A 25,922-nucleotide genomic window follows, 5' to 3' on the forward strand; every position below is an offset into this window, starting at 1 on the left:
AACCTGCACGTATACCTTCTGAATCTATAAAAAAAAAAAAAACTTTTTGAAAGAAAGGAAAAAAGGTAGCCGGACACGGTGGCTCAAGCCTGTAATCCCAGCACTTTGGGAGGCCAAGACAGGTGGATCAGGAGGTCAGGAGATCGAGACCATCCTGGCTAACACGGTGAAACCCCGTCTCTACCAAAAAATACAAAAAACTAGCCGGGCGAGGTGACAGGCGCCTGTAGTCCCAGCTACTCGGGAGGCTGAGGCAGGAGAATGGCGTGAACCCGGGAGGCGGAGCTTGCAGTGAACCGAGATCGCGCCACTGCCCTCCAGCCTGGGCGACAGAGCGAGACTCCGTCTCAAAAAAGAAAAAAACAAAAAAAAGAAAGGAAAAAAGTTACACCATCAACACGAGTCAATAGACCTGTGTCTTTCTCATTCTTCCTGCTTTGCCTGGGTATCCTTAGAAGCTGCCATCTTGGGACCATGAGGCAAAAGGCAGCTAGAAAATGGACCCAAAACTGAATACATGGAACTGAAAAAACAAGAGAAAGAAACCAGGTCCTAATCATGTTGTTTGACCTTTGGGTCAAGCCTCTTTTGAAGCCAGATTTACTTGTTCTCTTTAGCAATACGAGCTAATAATGTCTATATTTGCTTAAACCACCAAGCCAGGTTCACTGTGCTTTGTAACTGAAAGAATCCAATATAATGCATGTTCCACAGTCAGCTTTTTTGCAGATGTCCCTTTAGCAACCTGAGCATGGATCTCAATATATCAACCCCCTGCTTCTTCAGTGAAAATGTCTGCATTTGCCTTGGTAGTATCCCGTTGAGTGCTCTCAACCACCTGAGGACCCTGTTTTCTCCTATTATTACTTACATATATGGTAGTTATGTTCATTTTATAGTTCGGTGTCTAAGAAGAGAGTGTATTTCTTACTCTCTGACTCTGATGTCGACTACAAAGAATAATCACTTTAGTAAGATTAAAGTAGAAAAACAAGCAGGACTATAGTACAAATGGAATAAATTATTACTAACTTGCCTGCCCACTATTCCTGATGTCTTACCTTTCCCTCTTCAGCAAAGTCCTAAAAGGTAATAGATGTTAGAGAAACTAGAAGGTCAGAAAGGAAAGATTATGCTAGGAAGAGGTCTAAAATGGAAACACACATATAAGATTGATCACAGCCATGTAAAATAATAATAACAGGAAGATCTACGCATTAATCATTTGTATAAAACTTCAGATTCCCAAAGATTGTAAAAGCAAAACTGTTTTTCTTATTCTCCCAAACATCTGGTTCAAAACACTTTGTTGCTTATTGAACAGATATTTGTCATAAGTCACCATGAACAACATAAAGATGAATGAGAGTGATTCTTTCCCAAAAGGATAATAAAAGGTACCAGAGAGGAAAGCTCTGTCTCTCCAGAAAGTTCGATGTAGAAAAGGGGAGTCTGTATCAGGGCTTTGGCTGAACACAAGATACTGTCATACTCCAACAGTAGATCCTGGTCAGGCTGCTTGCTACAACATGATGAACAAATATGTGAGCACTTTAAATCCAGAGAGCAAAATCTAAACCAGCATATGAATTGAGGAAAGATGGTGAGCAAGACAGTTTCTAGAAAGCTAAGCCAGGCACACAACATAGGCTGAATCAGCACTGTGCAATCAAACCGGCAATGAATAGAGGCAAGGCTAGTTGTTTTCAATCCTGACCACTGATTAGAACAGTGGTTCTCAAATTTGAGCATGCATCTGAATCACACAGAGGGCTGGTTAGAAGGCAGACTGCTTGGCCACACCTTCTGAGTTTCCAATTCAGGAGGTCTGGGGTGGAGCCTGTGAATTTTCATCTCTTAAAATGTCCCCTGATGCTGTTGTCACTGGCCTGAGGATCTAATGCAGTGTTTTAAGAGCACTGGTTTAGAACAGCCTAAAGAATTTTCAAAAATCACAATGCTCAAGCAGAATGCCACACCAATTTCATCAGACTCTCTTAAAAAGGAGCAAAGACATCAGTATTTTTAAAATGTTCTATATGATTCCAGTGTTCAGATGAGGTTGAGAACAACTGGTCTACATTTAAAACAAAAATAATTATTTGTGTTTTCTAAACATGTAGATAGATCTAAAAAAAATAAGCATAAATCTATCCTTTCATTTTGGTTTTAAAATTATACTTTAATAATTTTTCATAAAACATGATATTTATGTGTGAGTATATATATCCATATGCATGTGTTCTTGTGTATGTGGTGTGTGTATATGTGTACAAATGTATTTCAATCAAGAGAGTATGTCAATTCGCATAAAGAATATGAGAAATATAACTCTCATTGGTTAAATGAATGACATTGTGGATATGTGGATTTGCTATAAATGTTATGCAAACAACTCCATACAAGTTTCTAGCCAGCCCAGTGTGTCCCCCACTTAGGGAGGCTTCTATTACCTGATCCAATTAGAGGTCTGGCTAATTCTGCTGTTAGAACACATATCGTCACATCTGAGCCAAATAAACTTTTTATGCATCATTGAAACAAGTTACTGGTCAGAATGCTCAATAGAAAGCCAGAATTATGATATTTTTCTTTTCAGGATTTGAATTTCTTCAACTTTTTTGAGATACAGTTGAAGTTCACAAAGCTTCACATGTTTGAAGTATACAATTTGATTCGTTTTGACATAGGCATACCCCTATTCAACCATCATGATAATGGAGATAAACATTTCCATTAGTGCCAAAAATTTCTTGTGGCTCCTTTTAATCCATCCCTCTTCCCATCCCTAACCTCATTCACTGATTTTCTTTCTGTTACTACGGAAATTTAATTTGCGTTTTTTGTTCTTTTAAATAAATGGAACCACACAGTACATACTACTTTTTGCCTACGTTCTTTCATTCATTTTAATAATATTGATTCATTGGTATTAATGTATGTATCAATAGTCTATTCCTTCATTACACTAAATAACATTGGATATAACATCATTTGTTATCTATTCACCTGTTCATGAACATTTGGGTTGTTTCCAGTTTGGGGTTATTATAAATAAACCTTCTATAGACAGTCATGGAAAGCCTTAGTGTGTACATGTGATTTCATTTCCCTCGAGTAAATATCTAGGACCAAAAAGGCTGAGTTATATGGCAGGGATGTGTTTGACTTTGTAAGAAATGGTCAAACTGTTTTCACAGTGATTGTCCCACTTTACATTCCCACTAGCAGTGTATGAGTTCAGTTCTCCACATCCACCCCAACATTTGGAATGATCATTTATGTTTTATTTTAGCAATACTAATGATAACTCATTATAGTGTTAAGTTGCCTTGCTCTGATGATGAATGGAATTGAGTCTCTTTTCATATGCTTATTGATTATTCACATATTTCCTTTCGGCAAGTGCCTGTTCAAATACTTTGCCCGTTTTTCTTATTGGGTTATCATTATTAAGTTGTGAGTATTCTTCATATAGTCTGGATATAAGTCCCTTGATATATATAGCTTACCTTATCATTTTCATTATGGTGTATTTCAAAAGGCAGAAGTTCTTTTTTAAAAAATTTTGATGAAATCAACTCTATCATTTATTTTATGCCTCATGCATTTAATGTTACAAGAAACCTTTGCTGATCCCAAGACTACAAAGATATTCTATCTGCTTTCTTCTAGAAGTTTCATAATTTTAGCTCTTTCATTTAGGTTTATGACCCATTTTTAGTTAATTTTTGTGTATTGTGCATTAAGTGACACCATTCATTTTTTCCAGATGGCCCTAGATTAATCACCCTGGTTCTGTCATTTACTGTAAACCATAGGCAATGTTTATAATACTCATAAACATTGCCTCAATGTTTCTGGGCCTCTTTCATTAACAATACAATGTAAGATTGCTGAAAGGATTAAGATTAATTTTTATTAGTATTAGGCACACATTAGGCCCTGGATAACATTGCAGATATTGTGATTAACACATTAGAAAAGAGACTGCCCTGCGAGAAGAATGGAAAAGATGACTGAAAGTGTGAAAGTTAAATTATGTACACATGGAAAGTAGAAAGAGGGCTCTTATTCCTGAAAACAGGTACATTAGTAAGGTGTTTAACCAACTCCCAGGTGTGCTGAGCTGTTGTGTAAGCATAGAAGATACATAGAAGAAAATTGATCTCTTCATTGGTTCAAATCCACTTCAATTCAGCCCTTCAGTGTTTGGAATAAGAGTTTCCAGTGGCTGGTAAAATTCATAGTTTAACTATGAATCCTGTAGAATGCTCATATTTTATGGCCTAAGATTTTAGAATGCATGATAGGAACCCTTTGTTGGTATACATATTTATAGTGTGTTATTACTTTGAAAGTAATGTAATTAAACAGATGTTTTTGCAGTACTGAGAATAAAGGGATCTTAAGAACTCTTGAAAAATGAAATCCAGTTCATATATTCCCTCAGTAAAATATCCATTGTTCAATCCCATAAGCATTTCACTCAAAAGGGATTCCATTCTCTCTGCTCTAACCAACAGAACAAGCTTCTTCCTAGTGTGGCTCCCAAATCTCCTGAGATTTGCACAAAGGTTTTGACTGGAACTCCTAGAGTCTCTGTATAAGGGACATGTTTTACAATCCCCAAGACACTCCCTTATATCCAACATTTAAAATGGAGACCTTCTTTTTACAGCTAGGGCAACTTTACTCTTTAGCAACCAGCCTGTCATTTACCTCCAGTGACCATCATTTCCCAGACAAAAGTCCAGATAAGTCTGGATGGAGAGACTGTACTCGTGTTCTATTTGAGACCCTAACCAACCACAACCAGAAAAAAAATAAACCTTCAAAATTAACAACATAATTAAACTTTTCTGTAACACATAGAAGTACAAGATAATGGAAGAAGTCAGAATTTGTCCAGCCAAAGACCACCAGGAACACACAGTTGCCTCTATTGCTCACTATAAAAGGAGACACAACATGGGAAGCTATGGGGCATCTTAGTAAGACGGTATTAGAAAGGACTCACTATTGGATTTGGGCTTGTATTAAATGATTTGGGGGAGATTTCAAAAAAGTAGAACTCTCCTCTGTATTTGGATGTTGTCAAGAACAGAGGTCAATTCTCTGGTTGGAGTAAATCTTATCTGTAAGATGAGAGGAGTAAATCAAGGTGAAAGCGACACTTGGTACTAAATTAATAGTCATTTAGGTCAGCCAGGATAGGGGACTGTGTAGCATTGTTGTGTTTGGACGATATTCATGTTTTTGTTGTGCATTCAGTCATGATTCCGGAATGTTCTTGTCTTTGTCTTGTTCCGTCACGGTACAGAGTGGCTGTGTCTGGGTTGATGCTCTGTGAAACTGTTTATGTTCAAAAAGGAAACACCACAGTTTAGCTGTGAGCTCCATGGCAGCTCCTAGCAACACTAAAGTCTGGCTGATAGTACAAGGTTGGTTCCTAACTGTCATTATTAGTTGTAAAGAAGCATAAGTCAGGGAATATAACCTAATCTAGCATAACACGGATGGCTTCCCTGAGGAACTGACATTTAAACTAAGACTTTAAAGTTTAAAAAGTCTTCTGTTGCCACAGTCTCAAGGGTTCATTTAGCCTTTTCCTATGTTTTCTTCCGTTTACCAACACAATTTTTTCTTGTAAATGAATTGTACCTAAAAAGCATGAGTCAAATCTGGCTTCTCACAACATTCCCAGCCTATTCTAAATGTGAGAACATTCCCTGACTCTGGAGTTTTACGTGAACAAAATCTGTTAATAGTTCTTGTGAGAAACTTCTAATCAAAATTCTAGTTCAATACATAAGGGGCATTAAATGTTAAATGATGCAAATTTTAAAATGGAACCAAAAATGTCTCAAGACATCACAAGATTCTTGAACAAGAAATAAAATTATTTAATATTTCTATCAAAATCCATATTCCTAATATAGAGTGGAATATTTCAAAATGAACAATTTGGTCTTCAAAATTAGAGAGATAAGTTTGGTACCTAAAGAAAAAGAGAGAAAATAAAATATATCCTTTTTCTCTCTTGTTTCAAAGCTTGATGGTATAAATGAGAAACAGAAGTTTATTCCACTGCAGAATTAATGAACTCTCTTGTAAAAATCAATTGATTAAAGCCTTTAAATTTCATGGAATTCCAGATCTTCAGAAGGTCTTAGGAGATTAGGGAAGGGTAAAGCTTTGGGTCAATGGGCTGAAACTCCCTCCTGCTGTCATGCTGAACAGTTGATTATTTAAATAAGATCCATCCATTATCTGGCAAAACAGAAGCATCTTTCTAAGAATTGGCTGTGCATCCCTACTGGGAAGGGTGTGCACTGATCTTAAATCCAGACAGCCCTTGAGGTGGAAACTGGAAGATTGTGCACGTAGTAACCACACAATTTCTTACTACCTATGACTTAGGAATTTGAATTTAAACATTTAGTGCTGAGAGTAAACCATGATAATAGTAAAACATGCTAGATGGTTTATATTTTCTCATCATAAAGATATAATGTGTTAATATACATCCCAAGCAGTCATTTTGTTATTTTAGTTATTAGTTAGCATTCCATTACAAAAGTACCTATTAAAGGTCCCCGCCTTTGTCAAGCTTTGTGTTGGTTGCTATCACATCACTACCACGCAACAATGTGGTAGAATTAGTATTAATATCCATGGTTCCATACTCTTCTACATGACATTTAATAAAGCAAAGTTCTGCTGTTGGTAAGAAGTCCAGCAGATGAGATTGGACAGGAATCTCATCTTTGACCAAGAAATCAACTTGAAAGTATAGATTCAGTACAGATTACTACAGATTCAGAAATATTTCAAATCAATTGAAGATTCAAGCATGTAAGTCCACACAGTAGATCTCTTTTATAGATATGGAGTCTGAATACAGTTTGCATGCAAATCAATTTTATACACACTCATAAAAATGGCTGTCTAATTACAGGGTACCAACTCCAGTGCACAGCATCTAAGAACTAGCATAAGAATGCAGGGGCTAATTACTCTCCAGGATATGAAAAGGCTCAGAGGGCCTGGCAATCTAATTCCTTCCCAGGAAAATATGCAGTAGTGAGTGTCTAGAAGCTAAAACACTCTTAGATTTCACATTTCTTTTATACTGCTAAATATTTGCCAATTTATCTTTTATAATTAGATGTATTTCAAAAGCTTATAAGTTCTAGTAATTAAAAATGATACAAGCCAGTTGAAAAAAACTCAGCAGCAGAAGAGCAGGAGACCGTGCTGGGTCAGGACCCTCTGAAGTTTCTATTTTCTTTCTTCCACTGATTTATTTTTGTGTATTTTTAAGTGAATGGGCTCAATATTTCTAGTTTTATGAGTAGTTATTTATGTTTAAAAAAGAAAACATATAGACATTCATTTTGGCTGTTTTATTGCGATGCATAGCTAATGATATGTCATTTATCATTAGCTGTTATCTGACGTACCAAACATAAACAAACAGTGAAGCAGGCTCAAGGCTCTCACCCATTCGGGAAAACAGAGGAACACGACGATAGCCTGCAAAAAGAATTATATCTAATTAGACCAATAACCAATTAATCAGTGGTGGCCCCAACAGCCTCGCTGAGACACAAGAGCTCTTTACTAAGCATACATTAAAAACCATGACTATAGAGTTATATTCCCATCTGGTATATTAATCTTCCACAAAAATTAAATATTTGCATTTTCTATTCTGACTTCCTAACTGCCCAACACTGAGCACACAACTCATACTTCTCCTTCCGCAAAGTGCCGCATGATCCAAAATTAGCCACCACCCTTCTGCTTCAGGAAGACCCTGTTTCCTAGGCACATCTCAGATGCTGTTAGAAAAGTAAGCATATTGAGACGAGGTAATTGGGAGCACAGTGTAAATCACCCTGGAAAGGTGACTCTGCAACATAAAGGCAGTCAGCCCTGAAAAGGGGTCAGGAAAGGATAGTCTCAGGCTCCCAATCTCTTCTCATCAGGCAGGAAGAATGAGTCACTGCTTCTCCCTTCTGGTTGCCACCCATCATCATTTCTTTATGGTAGTCATGACTACCCTTCACTGAAACAGAAGAACTATGATGCATGTAAAGAAATGCTTATACATGCCAAGTTTGTCTAATTAGCCTTCCTGTCAGTCCCACACCCCCACCCCACCTTCCACATGAGAATACATTTTTATAATTCCACAGAGAAAAAATATGTGTCAATACATAAAATTTCCTTTACATCCTACTTTATGATAGAGCTATTTGGTGTGTCCAAATGTGTCTTCGATATACACAAGTTATATTTAAATGCTGGTACAATCATCTAACTTTTAGGGACATTACCTTTGTTCATGCATAGAAGTGGCAAAGTATATTGCCCAAGAAATTCATTTCCTGCTATTAAACCTTGACTTTCAACAACAAAACGTATCAATGCCAATTCTGGGACATGAATAATAAATGTAAATGTTTCATTCCATCTTGGACTAAAAGCTGAAATACAAAAAAAGAAGATACAAAGAATAATAGATACCATATCTAGGAAAAAATAGATAACACTTGTTCTCCAAACTTTTTCTTTTGAATCCTTTAACAATAATAATATCTTGTGTTTAGAGCACATAGGTTTTTAACACACTCAGTGTGAGAGGAATAATAACCAGACAATATTGAGTGTTCACTATTGCTGGGCAATGTTCTAAGAATGGATCAACTCAATTAATCCTGATAACCACCCTATCCTGATGGGATGGGAAAACTGAGCCACAAAGATATTACCTTATTTCCTAAAAGTTTCACATATGTGGTCATCAAGTGGCAGATCAGGAATTCAAAAACGCGGAGTCTGACTTCAGAGCAAAAGTTTTTAATCATTATGAATATGACTGATGTACTTAGGCAATTCTTTAGCAAATAAATTGAGAAATGAAGAAAATTAAGTAACATCATTTTTCTATACTAACTCCTTGATATGGTTAAGCTTTGTGCCCTCACCCAAATCTCACCTTGAATTGTAATCCCCAGGTGTTTAGGAAGACACCTAGTGGAAAGTGATTGGATTTATAGGGGGTGGTTTCTCCCATGCTGTTCTCATGATAGAGAGTGAGTACTCATGAGATCTGATGGTTTCATAAGGCAGTATTCCCCACTCTTGCAAGCAATCTCCTGCTGCCACATGAAAAGATCCAAATTTATTTCCCCTTCACCTTCTGCCATGATTGTAAGTTTCCTGAGGCCTCCTCAGCCATAGGGAACCGTGAGTCAATTAAATCTCTTTCCTTTGTAAGTTATCCAGTCTCAGGTAGTATCTTTAGAGCAATGTCAAAATGGACTAATACAGTCAGTCTTATTATGGGAAGAGTTCCATACATAGTTGTTAGACTGAAAGCTAGATAACGAACTAAAGCCAGCTCTTGATCCTTCTTCAGACTAAGTGCTCCTTTCAAAGTCCAAAGTTGGTGAATTTCAATCTCTAGGAAAATAAATCATCCCAAACAACCAATTTCTTGCCAAGCAAGAAATCCACCTTGTGTCACAGTATGACCCAAATCATCCAAAAAGTAAAGCGTAATTTAACAGAATCAAGAAATTCACATTCAAATTAAATATAAATTCTACTTAATAAAGACTCAAAGGTTTGGAGAAGAATTATGTGTATTATTTTTCATTTACAAAGGCAATGCTACACTTGCTATGACAATAGCTTTTGTTCTTTGACTTACATTTCCAGAAGCATTGATGAATTTCTAATTATACTATATCTATGTTTTCTGTGGTCACAAGAGCACATTTACCACATAGCAACCCAGGGTGCAGCCTATGCCCACAGAAATAGTAAACTAATTGGCTCATGATGGAATAATGGTCACATTACCTTGACCTAAGAAAAGAAATAATTTCTCTTCTTAGGGGTACAGAGGCAGGTTTAGAGTCAATTCTTTATAGACACTGCAAAACATCTCGCAGAAGTGTTTATACTGATTTTTTCTTCCTCCAATCCTACTTCATTACACATGTGCCTCTGCCTCCCTTCCATCCTCCTCCTGTATCTATCTCTGTCTCACACACACACACACACACACACACACACACAAATATGGATTAATTATAAGAGAAAGCCCTCACTTTTAGTTGGCAACATAAAAAAAAAGTAAACCAGGATACCAAATTTGATAATGATGAAAATAGTTCTCCCAGACATGACCAAAACTGAAGAATTACTTCCACGTTTTATCCAAATGTTATCCTTTTCCTCCCAGACTCTCATGTCTAGCTAAATCGTCTTAAAATTCTTCTTGTCCAGCCATCTGGACGTTGACTTCTGCACAGTATTTCTCACTTACACCCCCCATTCCTTTCCTACTGCCATAGCCTCCTTTGCACCATGACTTTTATATCCTCTAACCACTGAAATTTTATCCTGACTCTACTTTGTATTTCTCATTGCCCTCTCATATACTTCTTCTCAAATCTGTGGGAAAAAACCTAACACTCAACTCTGTCATAGCCCTATTTAAAAGTCTGAATTTTATCCATTTTCTAGAAAAAAGAAAGTTCCTGACACCTTAGCAAAGCTTTTGAGATTTTCCATGACCATTCCTAAATAACTTTCTCATTTTTTCTCTCACTAATCTTTCTTAAGCACCCTACATTCCACCTATTGTGAGTTTCTTGGCTTTTCTCTAGCATGTTTAAATTGTGTTTTCTTCATATTTTAGGACTCTTGTGTTCTGTCTGGTATGTTTAAATTGTATTTTCTTCATATTTTAGGACTTATATTATGGCTTCTGCCTTAAATGTCCTTTTCCCCAAATTCTAAAAAATTCTACTCATTCTCCAAGAACCATCTCCAAAAGTGCCCCCTTCCAGTACAAATCTTTGTACTCTCCTTGAAGCACTAATTACTCTAAATCATAATTATTTTACTTACAGCTCATCTTTCACACTGAACTATAAACTATCTATAGAATAGTTAATTGGTCCATATATAAGAATTCGTTTAATAAACAGATTTTAAGTCTTTTACTACTTAGCACAAGGCTTTTAGCATAGCAGAGGCTTAGTAATGTTTGATGAACCAAATTGAATTTCTCCAAGGATATTCCCATAAAATCCAAGGATGTAATACAAATTCTAGAATCATAGTATTATAAGGGGTGCATTGAATAAATTAAGTTTCTAAGCATTTTGTGATGAAGATTCAAGTAGAGGATGGAGGGAACAAGAGATAGATTATTATAAGTTACATGACATCAGCAGTTACTATCTCTGGACACAGCCATAGCAATGTGCCTTCAACTCTAAAGGGTGTCAAATGAGGCAGGAAGTCATCATCAATATCCCTTCCCATTGATAACATAGGATAAGGCAATAAAATCTTCCCAAATCTTTTTCCATGACTTTCACTCTAGAAGCCACACTGAAAGTATTCAGGGGAGTGCCAAGGAGGCAGACTATGGGCATTGTTAGAAATTATTATCCAAGAAGAAAAAGAAAAAGAAAACTGTGCCTGCTCCTCTGTCAGTACCATTTGGCCGGAAGCATATTTCTAGACTCTGGAATGAAGTCCACTTTGCTTTGAGAATATCCCTTGAAGAAGATTCCAGACTCAAGAATCAGTTCCAATGTCTCCTTCAAGGTGACCCTGACCAGGGGTCAATCCTAGGAACCCATTCTTTTCTAATTTCCTTAGTCATTTCAACCTCAGAGAAGAAATGGCAATGCCAGTACTATACTGTGTAAGATGTCATAGCATGCCAGAATGATGAAAATCTTACCAAAGTTCTTTCCTTTCATTCTTCACTTCCCTTGTGGCAAAAATGACTGAATTATCCAAATATTCTATCAGTAGGTTTCTATGGCATCCTTAGCCTGATTCAGAAGCCATAGACTTTTAATCTAAAATAATTCAAGTAATTTATTATAAAAATATATAATATGCGGTGTCAAAAATCACAAATTTTTGATTTAACACAAAGGCTAGAAGCTAAGTAGATCTGAGGCTGTCAAAATGCCTTCTTAATTCAGTAACATGAGGAAAAACAAAAAGGAGGTAAATTTTTTTAAGCAATAATTTCGCAGGTCAGATACATTTCTGTATTCATAATTTGAAAATACAGCTAAACAACCTAATCATTATAAAAGTGCTTTTGCTGCATATAACATTTTGCTAATTTTGGACATAATGGAAAACCCTTGTCTTATGAATAATAGATATGTATCAAAACTCTATCAACATATAATTTGTAAGCTTTCCAACAAGAAGGCTAATGGAAGTTCAATACGGTATATTAGAAGCTCACCATTTTTTTTAATTACACGAGTCTGCTGCTTCATTTGATCATTTGGAACACCAAAAACTTCTATAATTACTAATGTATCACCTTTGTTAGATGATGAATGAGTAAGAGGCAACTGGATACCACTGATGAGCTGCACAAATATATATGAATATAAGAATTTAGCAAGATATTAAGTTGCATCACCATTTATTTCAAAATTTAATTATGTATTACAAAAAGTTGAAGGACTCTAAGTCAGTTCCCACAAAGATTGAAAGTGGAATATAATGAATATAATACAAATTTTAAAATGTAAGTCTTTTATCCTCAGTTATCAGTAAACACCAAGAATATGCACAAAATTATAGTGAAATCCACGATGTCCACAATTTTCAATTTATTAACATATTTTTGTTTTAAAATCATTTGCTATGATCACATTTTAGGGAATTCAGGTTGAGTTACTCTGATAACATGTACTGTTTTTGAATTCATATATATATATATATATGCTGGAAAAATTAAAAGCTATATAAATATTACTTTTTTAAAAATGTACCATTTAACTTCCCATGATAGCATTTTCTGAGTTTGACAAAATCAATTATTTCATACGTATATTAGGGACTGGGTGTCAAAGAAATCTTAATAAAGTAATTAATAATAATTGTATTTAAATTTTTATTTGCCAAGCTAATTGTTGAAACAAAAATTTGTTATAATTTAAGGAACAAAATGAGCACACAAGAAAACTATATTTGAAATGTACTAACTTAGACTAAGAGATAGAAGATAAAAGCCTAAAAATGCAGTTATAAAAATTGAGGCATAATTCCAATTTCTGAAGGTTGCATAAAGAGAAACAAATATATCATTAAGTTTGATTATAAAGGAATAAAGGGAAAAAAAGAGGGAAGGTAGGATGGAAAGAAGGAGGAGAAGAGAAAAGAAAGGAAAAGAAAAATGACTAATGTGTAATTTTCCCTTATAAAGGAATAAAGGAAGGAAAAGAGGGAAGGAAGGAGGGAGAGAAGGAGGAGAAGAGAAAAGAAAGGAAAAGAAAAACCACTAATGTGTAACTTTTCCTAATTCCACAGACTATGGCATTAGCTAGAAGCCAGTATGCCTGTGCAACTGTTTAGCAATCAGTATGGAATGGGCATCAGCATAATTAGACACCAAAGTAATTAGAAAGAACAATGGCCATAAACATATAGCACACTGGTCCCAGTACCACTACAGATCTGCTAAATATCATTCTGCAGGTAATAGACGCTTCCCAAAATGGAGTAGGTTCAGCTCGGTGTACCTCATTCCAAGAAGAAAAAAAAATTATCTAATTTTGAAAAACATCATTGAATATGAGAACTGAATAAGAATTTAGGGCAAGCTTGTCCAACCTGCGGGCCTCACGTGGCCCATGGTGGCTTTGAATGTGGCCCAACACAAATTCGTAAACTTTCTTAAAACATTGTTTTTTTTTTTTTTTTGCATTTTTTAAAGCTCATCAGCTATCATTAGTGTTAGTGTATTTTATGTGTGGCCCAAGATAATTCCTCTTCCTCCAACGTGGCCCAGGGAAGCCAAAAGATTGGACACCCCTGGTTTAGGGAGTATTGATCAAATAATTTATAAACAAATTTACAGATTTGTTTGTACAGGAGCCAGTGTGGAGGAAGGAATGTCAAACAAAAAGCCCTCAATGGTCAACTCTGTTGTTATCCATTGGCCTTACCCATAAGATTTTGGATTTAGAAAGCAGTCCTGTAGTTTTTATAAACTTGAAAATAACTGCCCTAAACCAAAACTCTCAGATTGCAGATGACAAAGAGTAAAGCAGAAACGTCAAATGCCTTCATCAACATTTGGAAGCTTATAATAAAACTTAAGGAAGCTTATAATAAAACTAGGCCCTCTGATCCCCAAATCATGCCCTCTACTATCTGAGCAAGTCATAATCACAAAACTCCCCAGAGTGATAGAGGTAACAGAGAAAGACCCACATGGCCATGGCAGCAGCTTCCTGGAGAATCATTAACTCTCCATGCCACTTACACCTCAACAAGAGACTCCTCAGAATACAAACATGGCATTTGTGAGCATCTGTGCACACTAGCTGCCTTCCGCCTTCACTTTCTCAATAAAAGAGCACCTATGTTCTCTTTACTATTCTTAACAGGAAAAATAATGTATTTGTTCAATGAACCTAGATATATTGAAAATATACTTTGTATCAGGCACAAATAAGAATGGAACAAAACACATCTCTTTTTGGTTTTAGTGGTGGTGGTTGTTGTTTTGAGACGAACTTTGGCTCTTGCTACCCAAGCTGGAGTGCAATGGTGTGACCTTGGCTCACTGCAACCTCCGCCTCCTGGGCTCAAGCAATTCTCCTGCCTCAGCCTCCTGAGTAGCTGGGATTATAGTGGCGCATCACCACACCCAGCTAATTTTTTTATTTTGAGTAGAAACGGGGTTTCACCATGTTAGCCAGGCTGGTCTTGAGCTCCTGACTCAGGTGATCCACCCACCTCAGCCTCCCAAAATGCTGGGATTACAGACGTGAGCCACCACGCCATGCCCATATCTCTAATCCTTAAGGAATCCTCAGACAAATGGAGAAGACAAGTAATATATGCCTGCAGAGAGTTTAACGGAAAACAGCAAAGCTACGAAAAGAAGCACAGCTAACCTAGCCTAGGAAAATGCTTTCAAAAGGACATGATTCCTAAGTCTTGAAAAGTGAGTCAAAATGCAATAGGCAGGTAAGGCTGAAAGAATGCTCTAGTTACAGAAAGAGCATACGCAATTCGTGGAGGTGAGTCATGGTTCGAGAAGGATCCTAGTTCCACATGGTTGTAGAACAGGGTGAAAGGCTAGAAGTGGTGAGAGATAGGACTATGCAAGTAGGCCAAGGCCTAACCAAGAAAGTAGTCAAGAGACACAAATAAATATTATGCATGCATGATAACATTAGCACTGTAGCAAAATCTCTCTGGTCAACTTGTGGAGAATAGATATGGAGGACTGAGACCGGCTACCTGAAACCATCAGGAAGCCAAAGAAATAGACCTGATGACAGGTAGTAAATTCCTGATACAGGACAGCACCAAAGTAGGTCAGATCAAGAGAATGGAGAGGGCAAACATTTAGGAATAGAATCAGGAGAATTTAAAGTTGGTCTGGATGCGGGACATGAAGGAGATGTGGAAGATGAGAATGACTCCCTATTTTCTTGTCTGAGCAGAGGGGAAGAATGGGGCCATTTGTTGACATTTAAATAAGAGTAGAAGTAGATTTGATTAGGAAGGGATGTTCAAGCTTTTAATATTTTAAGTTTGACAGAATGGTGATTAAGGCGGTAAGGATGCTCAGTGAGCTAACATATGCCTTTAGATTCCCAAAATGAGGTCCAATTAAAGACTTGAGCACTGTTGGTGGTGAAACTGTGAATGTTTATGTAACAGAACCCAAGGAGAATAGTTTGAGACAAGGTTTAAGGAAAGACTTCAATTAACATAAATGTCTTTAGGGAAAGCAGAGAAAGAGGAAGCCACATATGAAAATGGCAATCACTTGGAAGGTAGGGGGTAAAAGGAGAGTCCAGTCCCAGAGCACAGAAAAGCGATGTGTGTACAAATGGAAGGGATCTTCAAAGTGGCTGATCTGCCATTTCTTTTTACCAGATCACTACAAAAAGGATGCCAACATTATAATAGCATTGTAAAGTGAAATCAGTGGTTAATACTTTGCCAGACCTTGAAGTAGTATTAACAATCCAGTGTTGTAGGCAATTGCTGCGTATCCACTAAATGCTTCTACATCAGAGTCACAAACTCCTTAACAGACAATGCAAAAGTCAGCTACATACTTCACAGGCACTGTTTCCTGCAATGGTCAGGATCTTTCTAGTCCTGTTCATCTTTGCTATACTTTCCACATTAATTTCTGGAAAAAGCTCTCAATCCTCCCATTCTCAGCTGAGATAAAATGGCTAGGGCCTGAAGTAAATGTGGAGCATAGTTTCCCAAATCCTGTGGTATTACGATGGTGGAAAAAGGAGCTGAGCTAGGAAGAAGAGTCGCAGGAGAAGCACATTCTGGAGGCCCCAGCATTTCCTGCACTCTAACAGCCGGGTAATGGGGAGCAGGGGAGCGCCCAGCAGCTGGCAGAGCTTCACTAAGTAATGACGTGCTGGCCAGGGACAGAAACACAAGTACTTACAAAATTACTGTAGGATCTGAGATGATTTATACAGTTCTGGGAGTAACTAGTTAAATGGAAAGAGGGACCAATGAAACCGTACCCACTCTATTGATTTGCAAACAACAAGTACAGTTATAGCCTAAAACAGAATTGCTCATAAGTAAGTGGAGAGAAAAAGCAACTAGAGGTTTTTCAAAAGATTTGGTGACATTTTAAAAAGAAAATAAACATAGCACTTAGGTTGGAGAGGAATAAGAAAGACGTTTTGAAAAGTCTTTACTAATGGAAACAAATCTTAGACAACGGCTTTTATGCTCCGTAAGGTTTTACAGGATGTAATAAAATAAAAGATAAAATAATAAGACAAGAGTCTGGAGGAAGGGTGCTAGGTGAGATACAGACAGAAATAAAAAGGAAGCAATATGAAGTCAACCACAACGGGGCAGGAGGACTAATAATGCAGGATAAAAAAAATCATTTCTACATTAAAATCAGTAAAGAACAAAATCAAATGCAGACTTTGAATCATCAACATAAAGAAAAAATGTTAAAAGCTCTCCCAACATGCAGAGGAAAAGGGAGTATGTTAAAGTTGACACAAATTAATAGACACAGAAGACAGATACTGGAGAAAGACATATGGGTAATTTTTCTTTTTAAGTAATCAAATGATATTAACAGGCATATGGTGTGGGGGGGAAATCCTGACCTACAAAAGCCTAATCGTGGAGACTGAGGAAAAGACAAGGGCTCCTAAAATTTCCAGGTAAAATTCATCAAAGGCAAGAAAAAGTAACATGCCACAAGGTAATTAGTGGGCTGAACTGAGACCTGTATCTCGCAATATTAAATGCCTAAATACAATGAAATCATCTAAGTAGAACTTGGAGAGGGGAAGGTTTTAGCCTCAATATGTCTATTCACAGGCAGATAATCATTCATGTAAAATTGCAACAGGAAGACATTTTTCAGATATAGAAGGATACTGAAATACTACCCACATATACTACCTAAAAAGATTAACAGAAATATAAAAGAAATTAAAGCAAATCAGTGGAATTCAAAATACTAATGTACACTATCTAGTTTATATGATAACCAAAAAATATAAAAGAAAAGTTATTAATCTTACCCTTATTGTAAGTGTAATTGGCATACTGTCTTTTATGTCACTTGGGTTAAAGTATGATTCACTCTCTCTTAAGAAATGTGGTTTCAAAATATATCCAGAACCACCATTATCCAAAAATTTCCCATTTTGCAGATCCATAGGCAGACCAGGGGTCTGGAAATTTAAAGCCACTATAAGAAAGAAGTTTTGACATTGTCAGGTAATAGAGAATACAAATAAAGGAACACAAACCATTTACTGAAATCTAATCATGGATTCTATATCCCTAAATGTTCTATGAGCAAGCATCATTAGCCTAATAATTCATGATTTTTAAAACTCTTTCTCCTGCCATGTCTATATTAAGGTATATTGATAAGTTCCAAAGTTTAATCTGTAAGTAAATTACTACACAGCTTTGAGTAAAGAAATCAAAATGGTATCCAGTATAGATTATAGAATAACAATGTTCATGTCAGGTAACACTTAAGAAATATCAGAATAAAGAGTATCAGTGCATTAAATGCAAGAGGTAAAGACACCAACTATGTCACACATTTTCAAGTCCATGAGATGCTGTTGTCACTTGAGGAGAAAGTGAGAAACAGGCAAAGCAATAATTGTCGTTAAAATATGGAAGCACCTCGATATAGGCTGGTAAATAGCCACCGTAGAGAGTACCACACTCTGCCCTCCACCCAGCCCCAATATCCCCACTTCTCCTCACACCTACAGGCCTTGCCACAATCCGGTAGAAGAAGGGTAACACCTGGTACTTTCTGATGGGTTAGTGCAGTGCTGTACTAGCTGTGCAGTTTGGAATAAGGGTCTGGTGAGGGCAAATAACCAGGTTATGCAATCTTATTCACTTTTCAAATCTGTGAATGTAGAAGCTCATGTAAAGTATAAATGATAGAGGTCACTTGATTTGAAGAGGCCTTGAGCATATCTCAAGCAAAGGAATTTGATCTTCAATGTCCATTTGGGTTTCCTTGTTCCCTTCCTCCACTTCACATGCCTCATATTAATTCCTCATGAATTTAACCACCATTCCCCCGAACAATCACCGAGATTTACCCCGCTTCAACCCAGATAGGAATGACTTCAACTCTTAAAACACATGACACCATTAGTGCCTGACCCCAAAACCCCCAGGCCAAAAAATATTTTACAGAAAGCCCTTTTCACAAGTTTTTCATACATTCATAAAATGAATTCATTTTATGTTACTTTTGCAAACAACTCAATATCCTATATAACATACCCATTTGACAACCTATATTCCAAAATTCTTGGGGATTAAAATTAGAAGAGTCTGCTCTTGTTGCTTTGGGATATATTCTGGTAATGAACTTCCTGGTGTGAAAAATAAACTCATGGGCTGAAAAAGAATTATTAAACCATTGTGAAAGAATTCAAATAAATTAAATAAGCCACTATTTCTTATATATATGTATATATATATTATATAATTCTATAATAGTTTCAACAATTTTGGTATGTATTGTCTTGGCAAAAATTTGCAATTCATGAATATCAAAATAAATCCATGCCTTTATGTTTACAGTATAATTCACTATTATTTAGATGTTAGTGACAATTTTATCATAAAATTTATATACACTGATCATTCAAGGAAAAAATTGACTAATTTATATAATTTTTATATCCAAATTATTTCACTTTGTTGTAAGAATACATAAAACTCCAAAATATAATCCATTCATTTTTCAAAACAAAAGCAGCATTTTCCCTCATTATTTTTCCACTTTGATTTTCACAGTAGGACAGAATCACATCAAAGTCACACAAAGCTATATGATTCCAGCTAAATTAATCCTACTGAACATTTCACAGGTTCTCAGGATTTAAAGGCACCCCAAAGTTGTCCAGTTCAACTTCCAATCCCTTCACTCCAGCATCTTCCCCCAAAGTTTATTCAATCTGTGTTTACATCTCTCCATTGAAAAACTCTCAATGCTTTTAATTATTTCAAATGTCGTTCTTACTGGGATAATCTCTATGTACTTGAAGTATACACACAAACAAGAACAAACATACACACATAGTCTGTACAGAATCTATACACAGTTTCTGTACATATTCTTTGTGTTTCTTCTTGTCTATATATTTAAGTCACTTCAGATTCAAACTAACTTAAACCCTTTACCATTTGGCACCTTCTTCAAATTTTTGAACACAGATTTCATGCTTCTCCAAAGTTTTTCTTTTTTAATTAAACAGATCCTGTTTCTGCAACCATTCCTGCTGATATAGTGACTCGTGATGGGAGAAAGCCTTTTGCTTATGGCTCACTTCATTTGCTAATCCAACTAGAATAGAATCACCTCTCCCCTCACCCTAAATACTATTATTTAGGAAGCACTGTCAAATTAAAAATTACAGTTAATTTTATCAATATTTATTTTCAAAAGTTATACATTCCTTGAGAGAAAGTTTATTTTGAAACCATGTGTGTATAAATGCAGCATAGGTGTCCAAGTTTCATGCTCCTTTATCTAGTCCTAACAGATGTCTGTCCTTAGGCAAAACACATACTCTTCTAAGTCTTAATGTTTCTCATTTACGAAGTAATAAATGTGAATGATGACTAAGGTCTCATAACATAAAATGATTTTGCTATTTCTGAGATTATCCTTTAGAAATTAAACATGTTTGTTATTACAAATGCAGTTCATGTTTACTGTAAAATAGGAGGACATCAAAGAACAAATAAAACCATATGTCATCATCCAATTGATAACCACTGATAACTCCTTGATATATATCTTCCCATTCTTTTGTATGTGTGTAATTTTTAGTTGAATGATAATGTTTGTTCCCTTTCACAAACCGCTATTTTTATTTAGTAAAATAATGTGAACATCATTTCATTTCAATAATATTCATCTACATTATTTTTAATTTTTATTATGTTTATAATAATAATTGACATCCTTGAAGTTAAACCTTTGCTGACATCATTATTTACTATTAACATTGATTATTTACTATTAAACAAGAAAAATGCCCTATACCCGTTCAAAGAAATGGTAATGCTATACTTTGACTCTACTCAGAACTATCCAATTCCTTTCCAAAATGTTTGCAAGTATTTAATCTGATGAGAGTAATAAAATTATAATTTATTTATGCTGTGCCCATAGGTCCTGTCCTCATGAACAACAACAAAAGTTCAATAATTTAAAGGAACAGAGACCAGTAAAGCATGTCATTCAAACTCTTAACCATACCTTACAGTAAGAAATATATTTTACAATCCAACACACATGCACCATGCACAATTGCTTCATAAAACCATATTTATTATTACTGCTTGCAATACACTTCTATTCTATTCTATTCTACTCCATTCCATTCCATTCCATCCCATTCCATTCTACTCTAGACTACTCTATCCTATTCTATTCTATTATTTAACTGTAGTCCAGACCTACTGAATTAATTTTTGGTTACAACACACAGGTTAAAAAAGGAAAAGAGCCTTTAAAAAATCCAGTATCTCTCTAATAGATAGAGAACATTAACTAAAGTATACTTCAAAATCTTTGGATATCTATGACCAGCCCAATAAGGTTAATCATTAAATCTATCAGAATCTGCAATCCCAACTAGCCAGCAACTTTTCTCAAGTCAATTGTGGGTGCTTATTTTCCTTCTGTGGTATTTCTACACAAGATGGTAGATTGCATTTTTTTAACTTTTAATTTTTGGGGGTACATAGATAAATATATTTATGCAGTACATGAGATATTTTGATACAGACATACAATGTCTAGTAACACATCAGGGTAAGTGGTATATCCAACACCTCAAGCATTTATCCTTTGTGTAACAAACAATCCAATTATACTCTTTTAGTTATTTTTAAATGTACTATAAACTATTGTTGACTGTGGTCACCTGTTGCACTATCAAATACTATGTCTTATTTATTCTATCCAGCTATAGTTTTGTATCCATTATTGTCCCTACTTCTCCCATACCCCTACTACTAAAAACAATTGCCATTTTTTGAGAATTAGCAGAGTCACCTGGCTGTTAAGTTAGTTGCTCATTCCCTTTTAAGTTTGGGACATTCCTCACATAATGAGGCTTCTTCCCATTCTCTTTCTCAGGCCCCGTTTTACTTTGGGCACTGCCAAACCACCTCAGTTTTAGAATTAGGGGCAGTGAAAAGAAGATGCAGAGACAGATGGCACCTCTGAAGGTGTGCAGTGGGGCGTGCACACTCTGCACAGCCATCTGGTAGTCCAGCCTGGGCGCCATTTCTTCCTCTTTCACCATAGACATAGAGCCTCCAAGTCTGATTAACCCTACCCTCTTCAATGCCTATTAAATCCACAAAGTTCATCCTGTCTCCGCTCTCACTGCCATAAATCTTTGTTACCACCTTCCTACCTGCAGTCTCACCCTTTGGCTGCTATCAGAGGTATCGTTTAGAAATACAGTGGATCATGCCGCTCCTGAGAGTTCAATTTTCTCCTGCTCACCTTCGCTTCCAGGACAAAGTTCAAGCCTTCTAATTTGGGTCTGCCTCCCTCTGCAGCCCTGCCACTGCTCTCCTATACAAACTGCTCACCACAGTCCCCCAGCCCTCAACAAATGTGGCCACATCGGACATTCTCAATCAAAATGTCTTGGCTTAGGAAAGTTAATTAATGGCTAAGTTCTGTGAAATAAAACTTAATGAGACCTGAGGTATGTAACCCCATTCTAAATTATGTTAAATATGTTGAAATTTTATGAGAATATACATTTTATAAATATCACTGAGCAATCTTAACACCCTAGCAGTGACTCTAACTCATTTAAACGTTTCATCTATTTGAGTCACAAAAATTTACCTCTCAATTTTGAAAGTTTTCGGGCTTGTGTCTCCCCAATAGAATTATTTTCATTAAATTGCTGATATAATCTTGAATGTTGAAAGCTTTTGAACTTCTCAGCTTTAGTATAAATGACAAGATCAGATAAGGCCAGAGCAATTTTTAGCTTCCTGGTCTAAAAATAAAATGCAGTAATTTTACATTTTTATGCTAATCATTGGGAAAAAAATCTTTTTCTGGTAAAGAAAATACACTTTCAAATAAATGATTTTCATCTTTTCATAAGATTATCTCCTCAAACACCGTTTGGATTAACTCAATGTGATTATTTTTGGAAACAAAAATATTTCATATGAATATAAGCTAGTTTAAATTTAAAAATCATGATCAATGTAATAAGTATTGAGGACCACAATTATTACTATTTATTTTTTCCTAAAGATCTCAGTGTATTCCCATAAATTTTATAAACTTAGGAATTTTCGTCATGAATAAATTTACACTGAAATGACTTCTATTACATAGCAAACATTTGCCATTTCACAACCCGGCGTCTATTTCTTTTACACTTCTTTTTAGCCATTTCCCAAGTTTTGTTTTGGGAAAACATTTCTTGCTCATGCTCAATCCAAGTATGAGTCACGCAGATTGGGCCAGCTAAACAGAGCTGTGCATTCCCCTAGCAACAGTAATTGGTTCAGGGATCTGCGCATAACCAGATCAGAGCCAACGTACAAAAAAAAAAAATTGCTTGCTCTGCCAAGAGATAGGCATTCCACTGGATTTGAAGCTGAAATGATATAAAGCTGAATCCTTGCAATAGCCATGCACCAACACAGAGAAAGTGGGAGCAAAGCTGGAGAAAGAACTGAAGTTCTGCTGACTTTATGTGAGACACTATATCAAGTCATTTTTGAAATTAAAATCCCTTTCACTGAACTTTTCTATATAGGTCAATTAATTAATTATCATTTTATTTAAACCAGCTGGATTGCTTTTGTGTCACATGCAACCTAATATATTTTGTTTCATCATGTTAATGTGTGTACATATAACACTATGTATTATAAACATTGAATCTTGCCTTTGTCTTTACTTGAGACCAAGGAAATTATGTTGTGTATCTCTGCATCTGTTGCACTTTGCACAAAGCCTGCTTCATAAGAGTGCATAATATTTATCAACTATAGAAAACTTTTTTTTTTTTTTTGAAACAGGATCTCATTCTGTTGCTCAGGCTGGAGTGCAATGGTGCCATCTCGGCTCACTGCAACCTCCGCGTCCTAGGTTCAAGCAATTCTCCTGCTTCAGCATCCCAAGTAGCTGGAACTACAGGCATGCGTCACCATGCCTGGCTAATTTTCGTATTTTTAGTAGAGAGGGGGTTTCACCATGTGGGCCAGGCTGATCTCAAACTCCTGACCTCATATGATCCGCCCACCTTGACCTCCCAAAGTGCTGGGATTACAGGCATGAGCCAGCCACCGTGCTCAGCCTAGAGAAAAAAAAAATTTAAGTAGCTAACATAAGAAAAGAGACAATTTAAAAAATTCATCTTCCACCATCAATGTTTTCGAAGTAAATTGTAAATGATAGACTAAAGTTTTTATAAGAAGGAAAATTATTTTTCTCCAGAATTTAAAAAAATTCTCCACCAAGAATAAAATTAGAAAACTTTCCAATCATTTGTAAGATTTTCACAAAGCACCACCTCACCTTCTTTTTCTTGAAAAGCGTTACTCCAGATAACTTTTTTACCCCTGTTTCCTTGTCTTGATTTTCTCCTAAAACAGATTCGAATATTTCTGATTCTTTGAATTTCTCCTCCTCCTCCTCCTCCTCCTCCAGATCTGCCACTTCTTCTTCCCATTCCTCCACCTTACCACGCTTATCAGAACCTTTTCTTTCATGGGTTTCCTTTAAGGTTCCTATTTTCTTATTTTTAACTAATACTTTGAATTTTAGTGCCTAAGGAAACAATTTGAGAGATAACAATTACACATTTACAAGTCAATTTGCATTGTAACAGTCATTGAAAAGTGTTTCACTATATTTCCAATTAGCCTACAGTAAAAAGATATGTAAGAACTCCATTTTTTTCCCATATCCCTATTCACACCTCAGTAAAGGAATGAATACAGTGATACAATGTTATTGATTGTAATTCACCAAAAAATGAGCCTGTTATGATTGAGACTTACCATATGCCATTTCTTTTATATTTCACAAGTTGGTGCTATTCCAAAAATTTGAAATATGTGAAAAGTATATATATAAATACTTACCATGATATTGCAATTAAAATGTTACAACTTCTGGTAGTAAGTGCTTCAGCTCATCATTTTCTTATCCAACATTAAAAAGTATTGAATGAAATCAGGTATATTAAAATGTCTATCATAAGTGTCTGGCATCTAGTATAGACTAAATTAAAGATTTATAATAAAGACTCTTCAAATTTCTTCTGTATTACACATAAGCATCATTAACTTAATATTTTCTGTCCATCAAATTTAGAAGCATGGCAAAATTTACCAACAGTGTCACTTGTTCTAAAATTGAAGACTTCTGGTTCCATTCTTTCACTTGGCAATGATTCGGGTTTAATCTTTGATGCTATGTTTCCAGTACTTTGCAAAATTCTTTACTATTTCTTTTCCGCCACAATTGAACACATTGAGTCTGTGGGCATTCTTGTGCAGCAAAAGAACTGTGGTCTTTCCAAATTTCCTTAATTTAACAAGTACATTTAAGTGCCAGCTCTGTTATATACAATGCTGAAATCTAGGGTATAAAGTCAAGTCCTTTTCTCCAAGGAGCTTTGGTTTTCCTTTCCATTTTGTCATCCTCACGTATCCATTCAAATTATTCCATCATCTCGGGTCTTCCCTCTTTCACAATGACCCTTATAATACTCTCTACTGCAGAGTTTACCAAATGCATTCTGCAATCCCATGCATCAAGAATATTATCAGAAGCGCTTGGGAAAGAGACAAATTCCTAGGATCTGCTTCAAAATGAGGGAATCAGAATCTTGAATTGTGGGCTGGAATTGGGCCTTCTTAACAAGTCTCTAGGCAATTATTTTACACACACAGACTGAATATTGTAGGATTAGGTAATTTTTTTTTTTTTTTTTTTTTTTTTTGAGATGGAGTCTCACTCTGTCACCCAGGATGGAGTGCAGTGACATGATCTCAGCTCACTGCAACCTCCACCTCCTAGGTTCAAGAGATTCTCCTGCCTCAGCCTCCTGAGTAGCTGGGATTACATGGTAACTTTAATTCTTCATTTCAATTCTTCATTGAAAAGCACCTCCCTGCTTTAGTATGGAGCTAAAATTTGAATAAAAGCTATGTACGGGAATGCTAGAAAAATAGATTCATATATGATAGGAAGTGGGATTCTCTTCCAAGAAAGTTTAAAATTATTGTAAGTTCCAGAATTGGGCTATAATTCGGGTTTAATCTTT

At 35.9% G+C, this 25,922-nt stretch overlaps 1 protein-coding gene across 3 annotated transcripts in view; it reads right to left on the bottom strand.

Moving 5' to 3' along the window:
- Window positions 1–7,394: 7,394 nt before the first annotated feature.
- The window catches only part of PLCZ1 (phospholipase C zeta 1), a 53,229-nt gene continuing 34,701 nt past the window's right edge, over window positions 7,395–25,922 (bottom strand). For all 3 annotated transcript variants that reach the window (XM_001095846.5, XM_015151215.3, XM_077955961.1), the window contains 8 exons: window positions 24,334–24,418; window positions 24,167–24,234; window positions 22,469–22,625; window positions 18,865–18,981; window positions 17,622–17,791; window positions 12,305–12,434; window positions 8,346–8,495; window positions 7,395–7,539 (listed from right to left, as the gene is read on the bottom strand). In XM_001095846.5, coding sequence (XP_001095846.2) covers window positions 7,454–7,539; window positions 8,346–8,495; window positions 12,305–12,434; window positions 17,622–17,791; window positions 18,865–18,981; window positions 22,469–22,625; window positions 24,167–24,234; window positions 24,334–24,418 — 963 coding nt within the window. In that variant the 3' untranslated portion in view covers window positions 7,395–7,453. The remainder of the gene's footprint in view (window positions 7,540–8,345; window positions 8,496–12,304; window positions 12,435–17,621; window positions 17,792–18,864; window positions 18,982–22,468; window positions 22,626–24,166; window positions 24,235–24,333; window positions 24,419–25,922) is intronic.

Source organism: Macaca mulatta, chromosome 11, assembly GCF_049350105.2.
Source record: "Macaca mulatta isolate MMU2019108-1 chromosome 11, T2T-MMU8v2.0, whole genome shotgun sequence".
NCBI classification, from domain to species: domain Eukaryota; kingdom Metazoa; phylum Chordata; class Mammalia; order Primates; family Cercopithecidae; genus Macaca; species Macaca mulatta.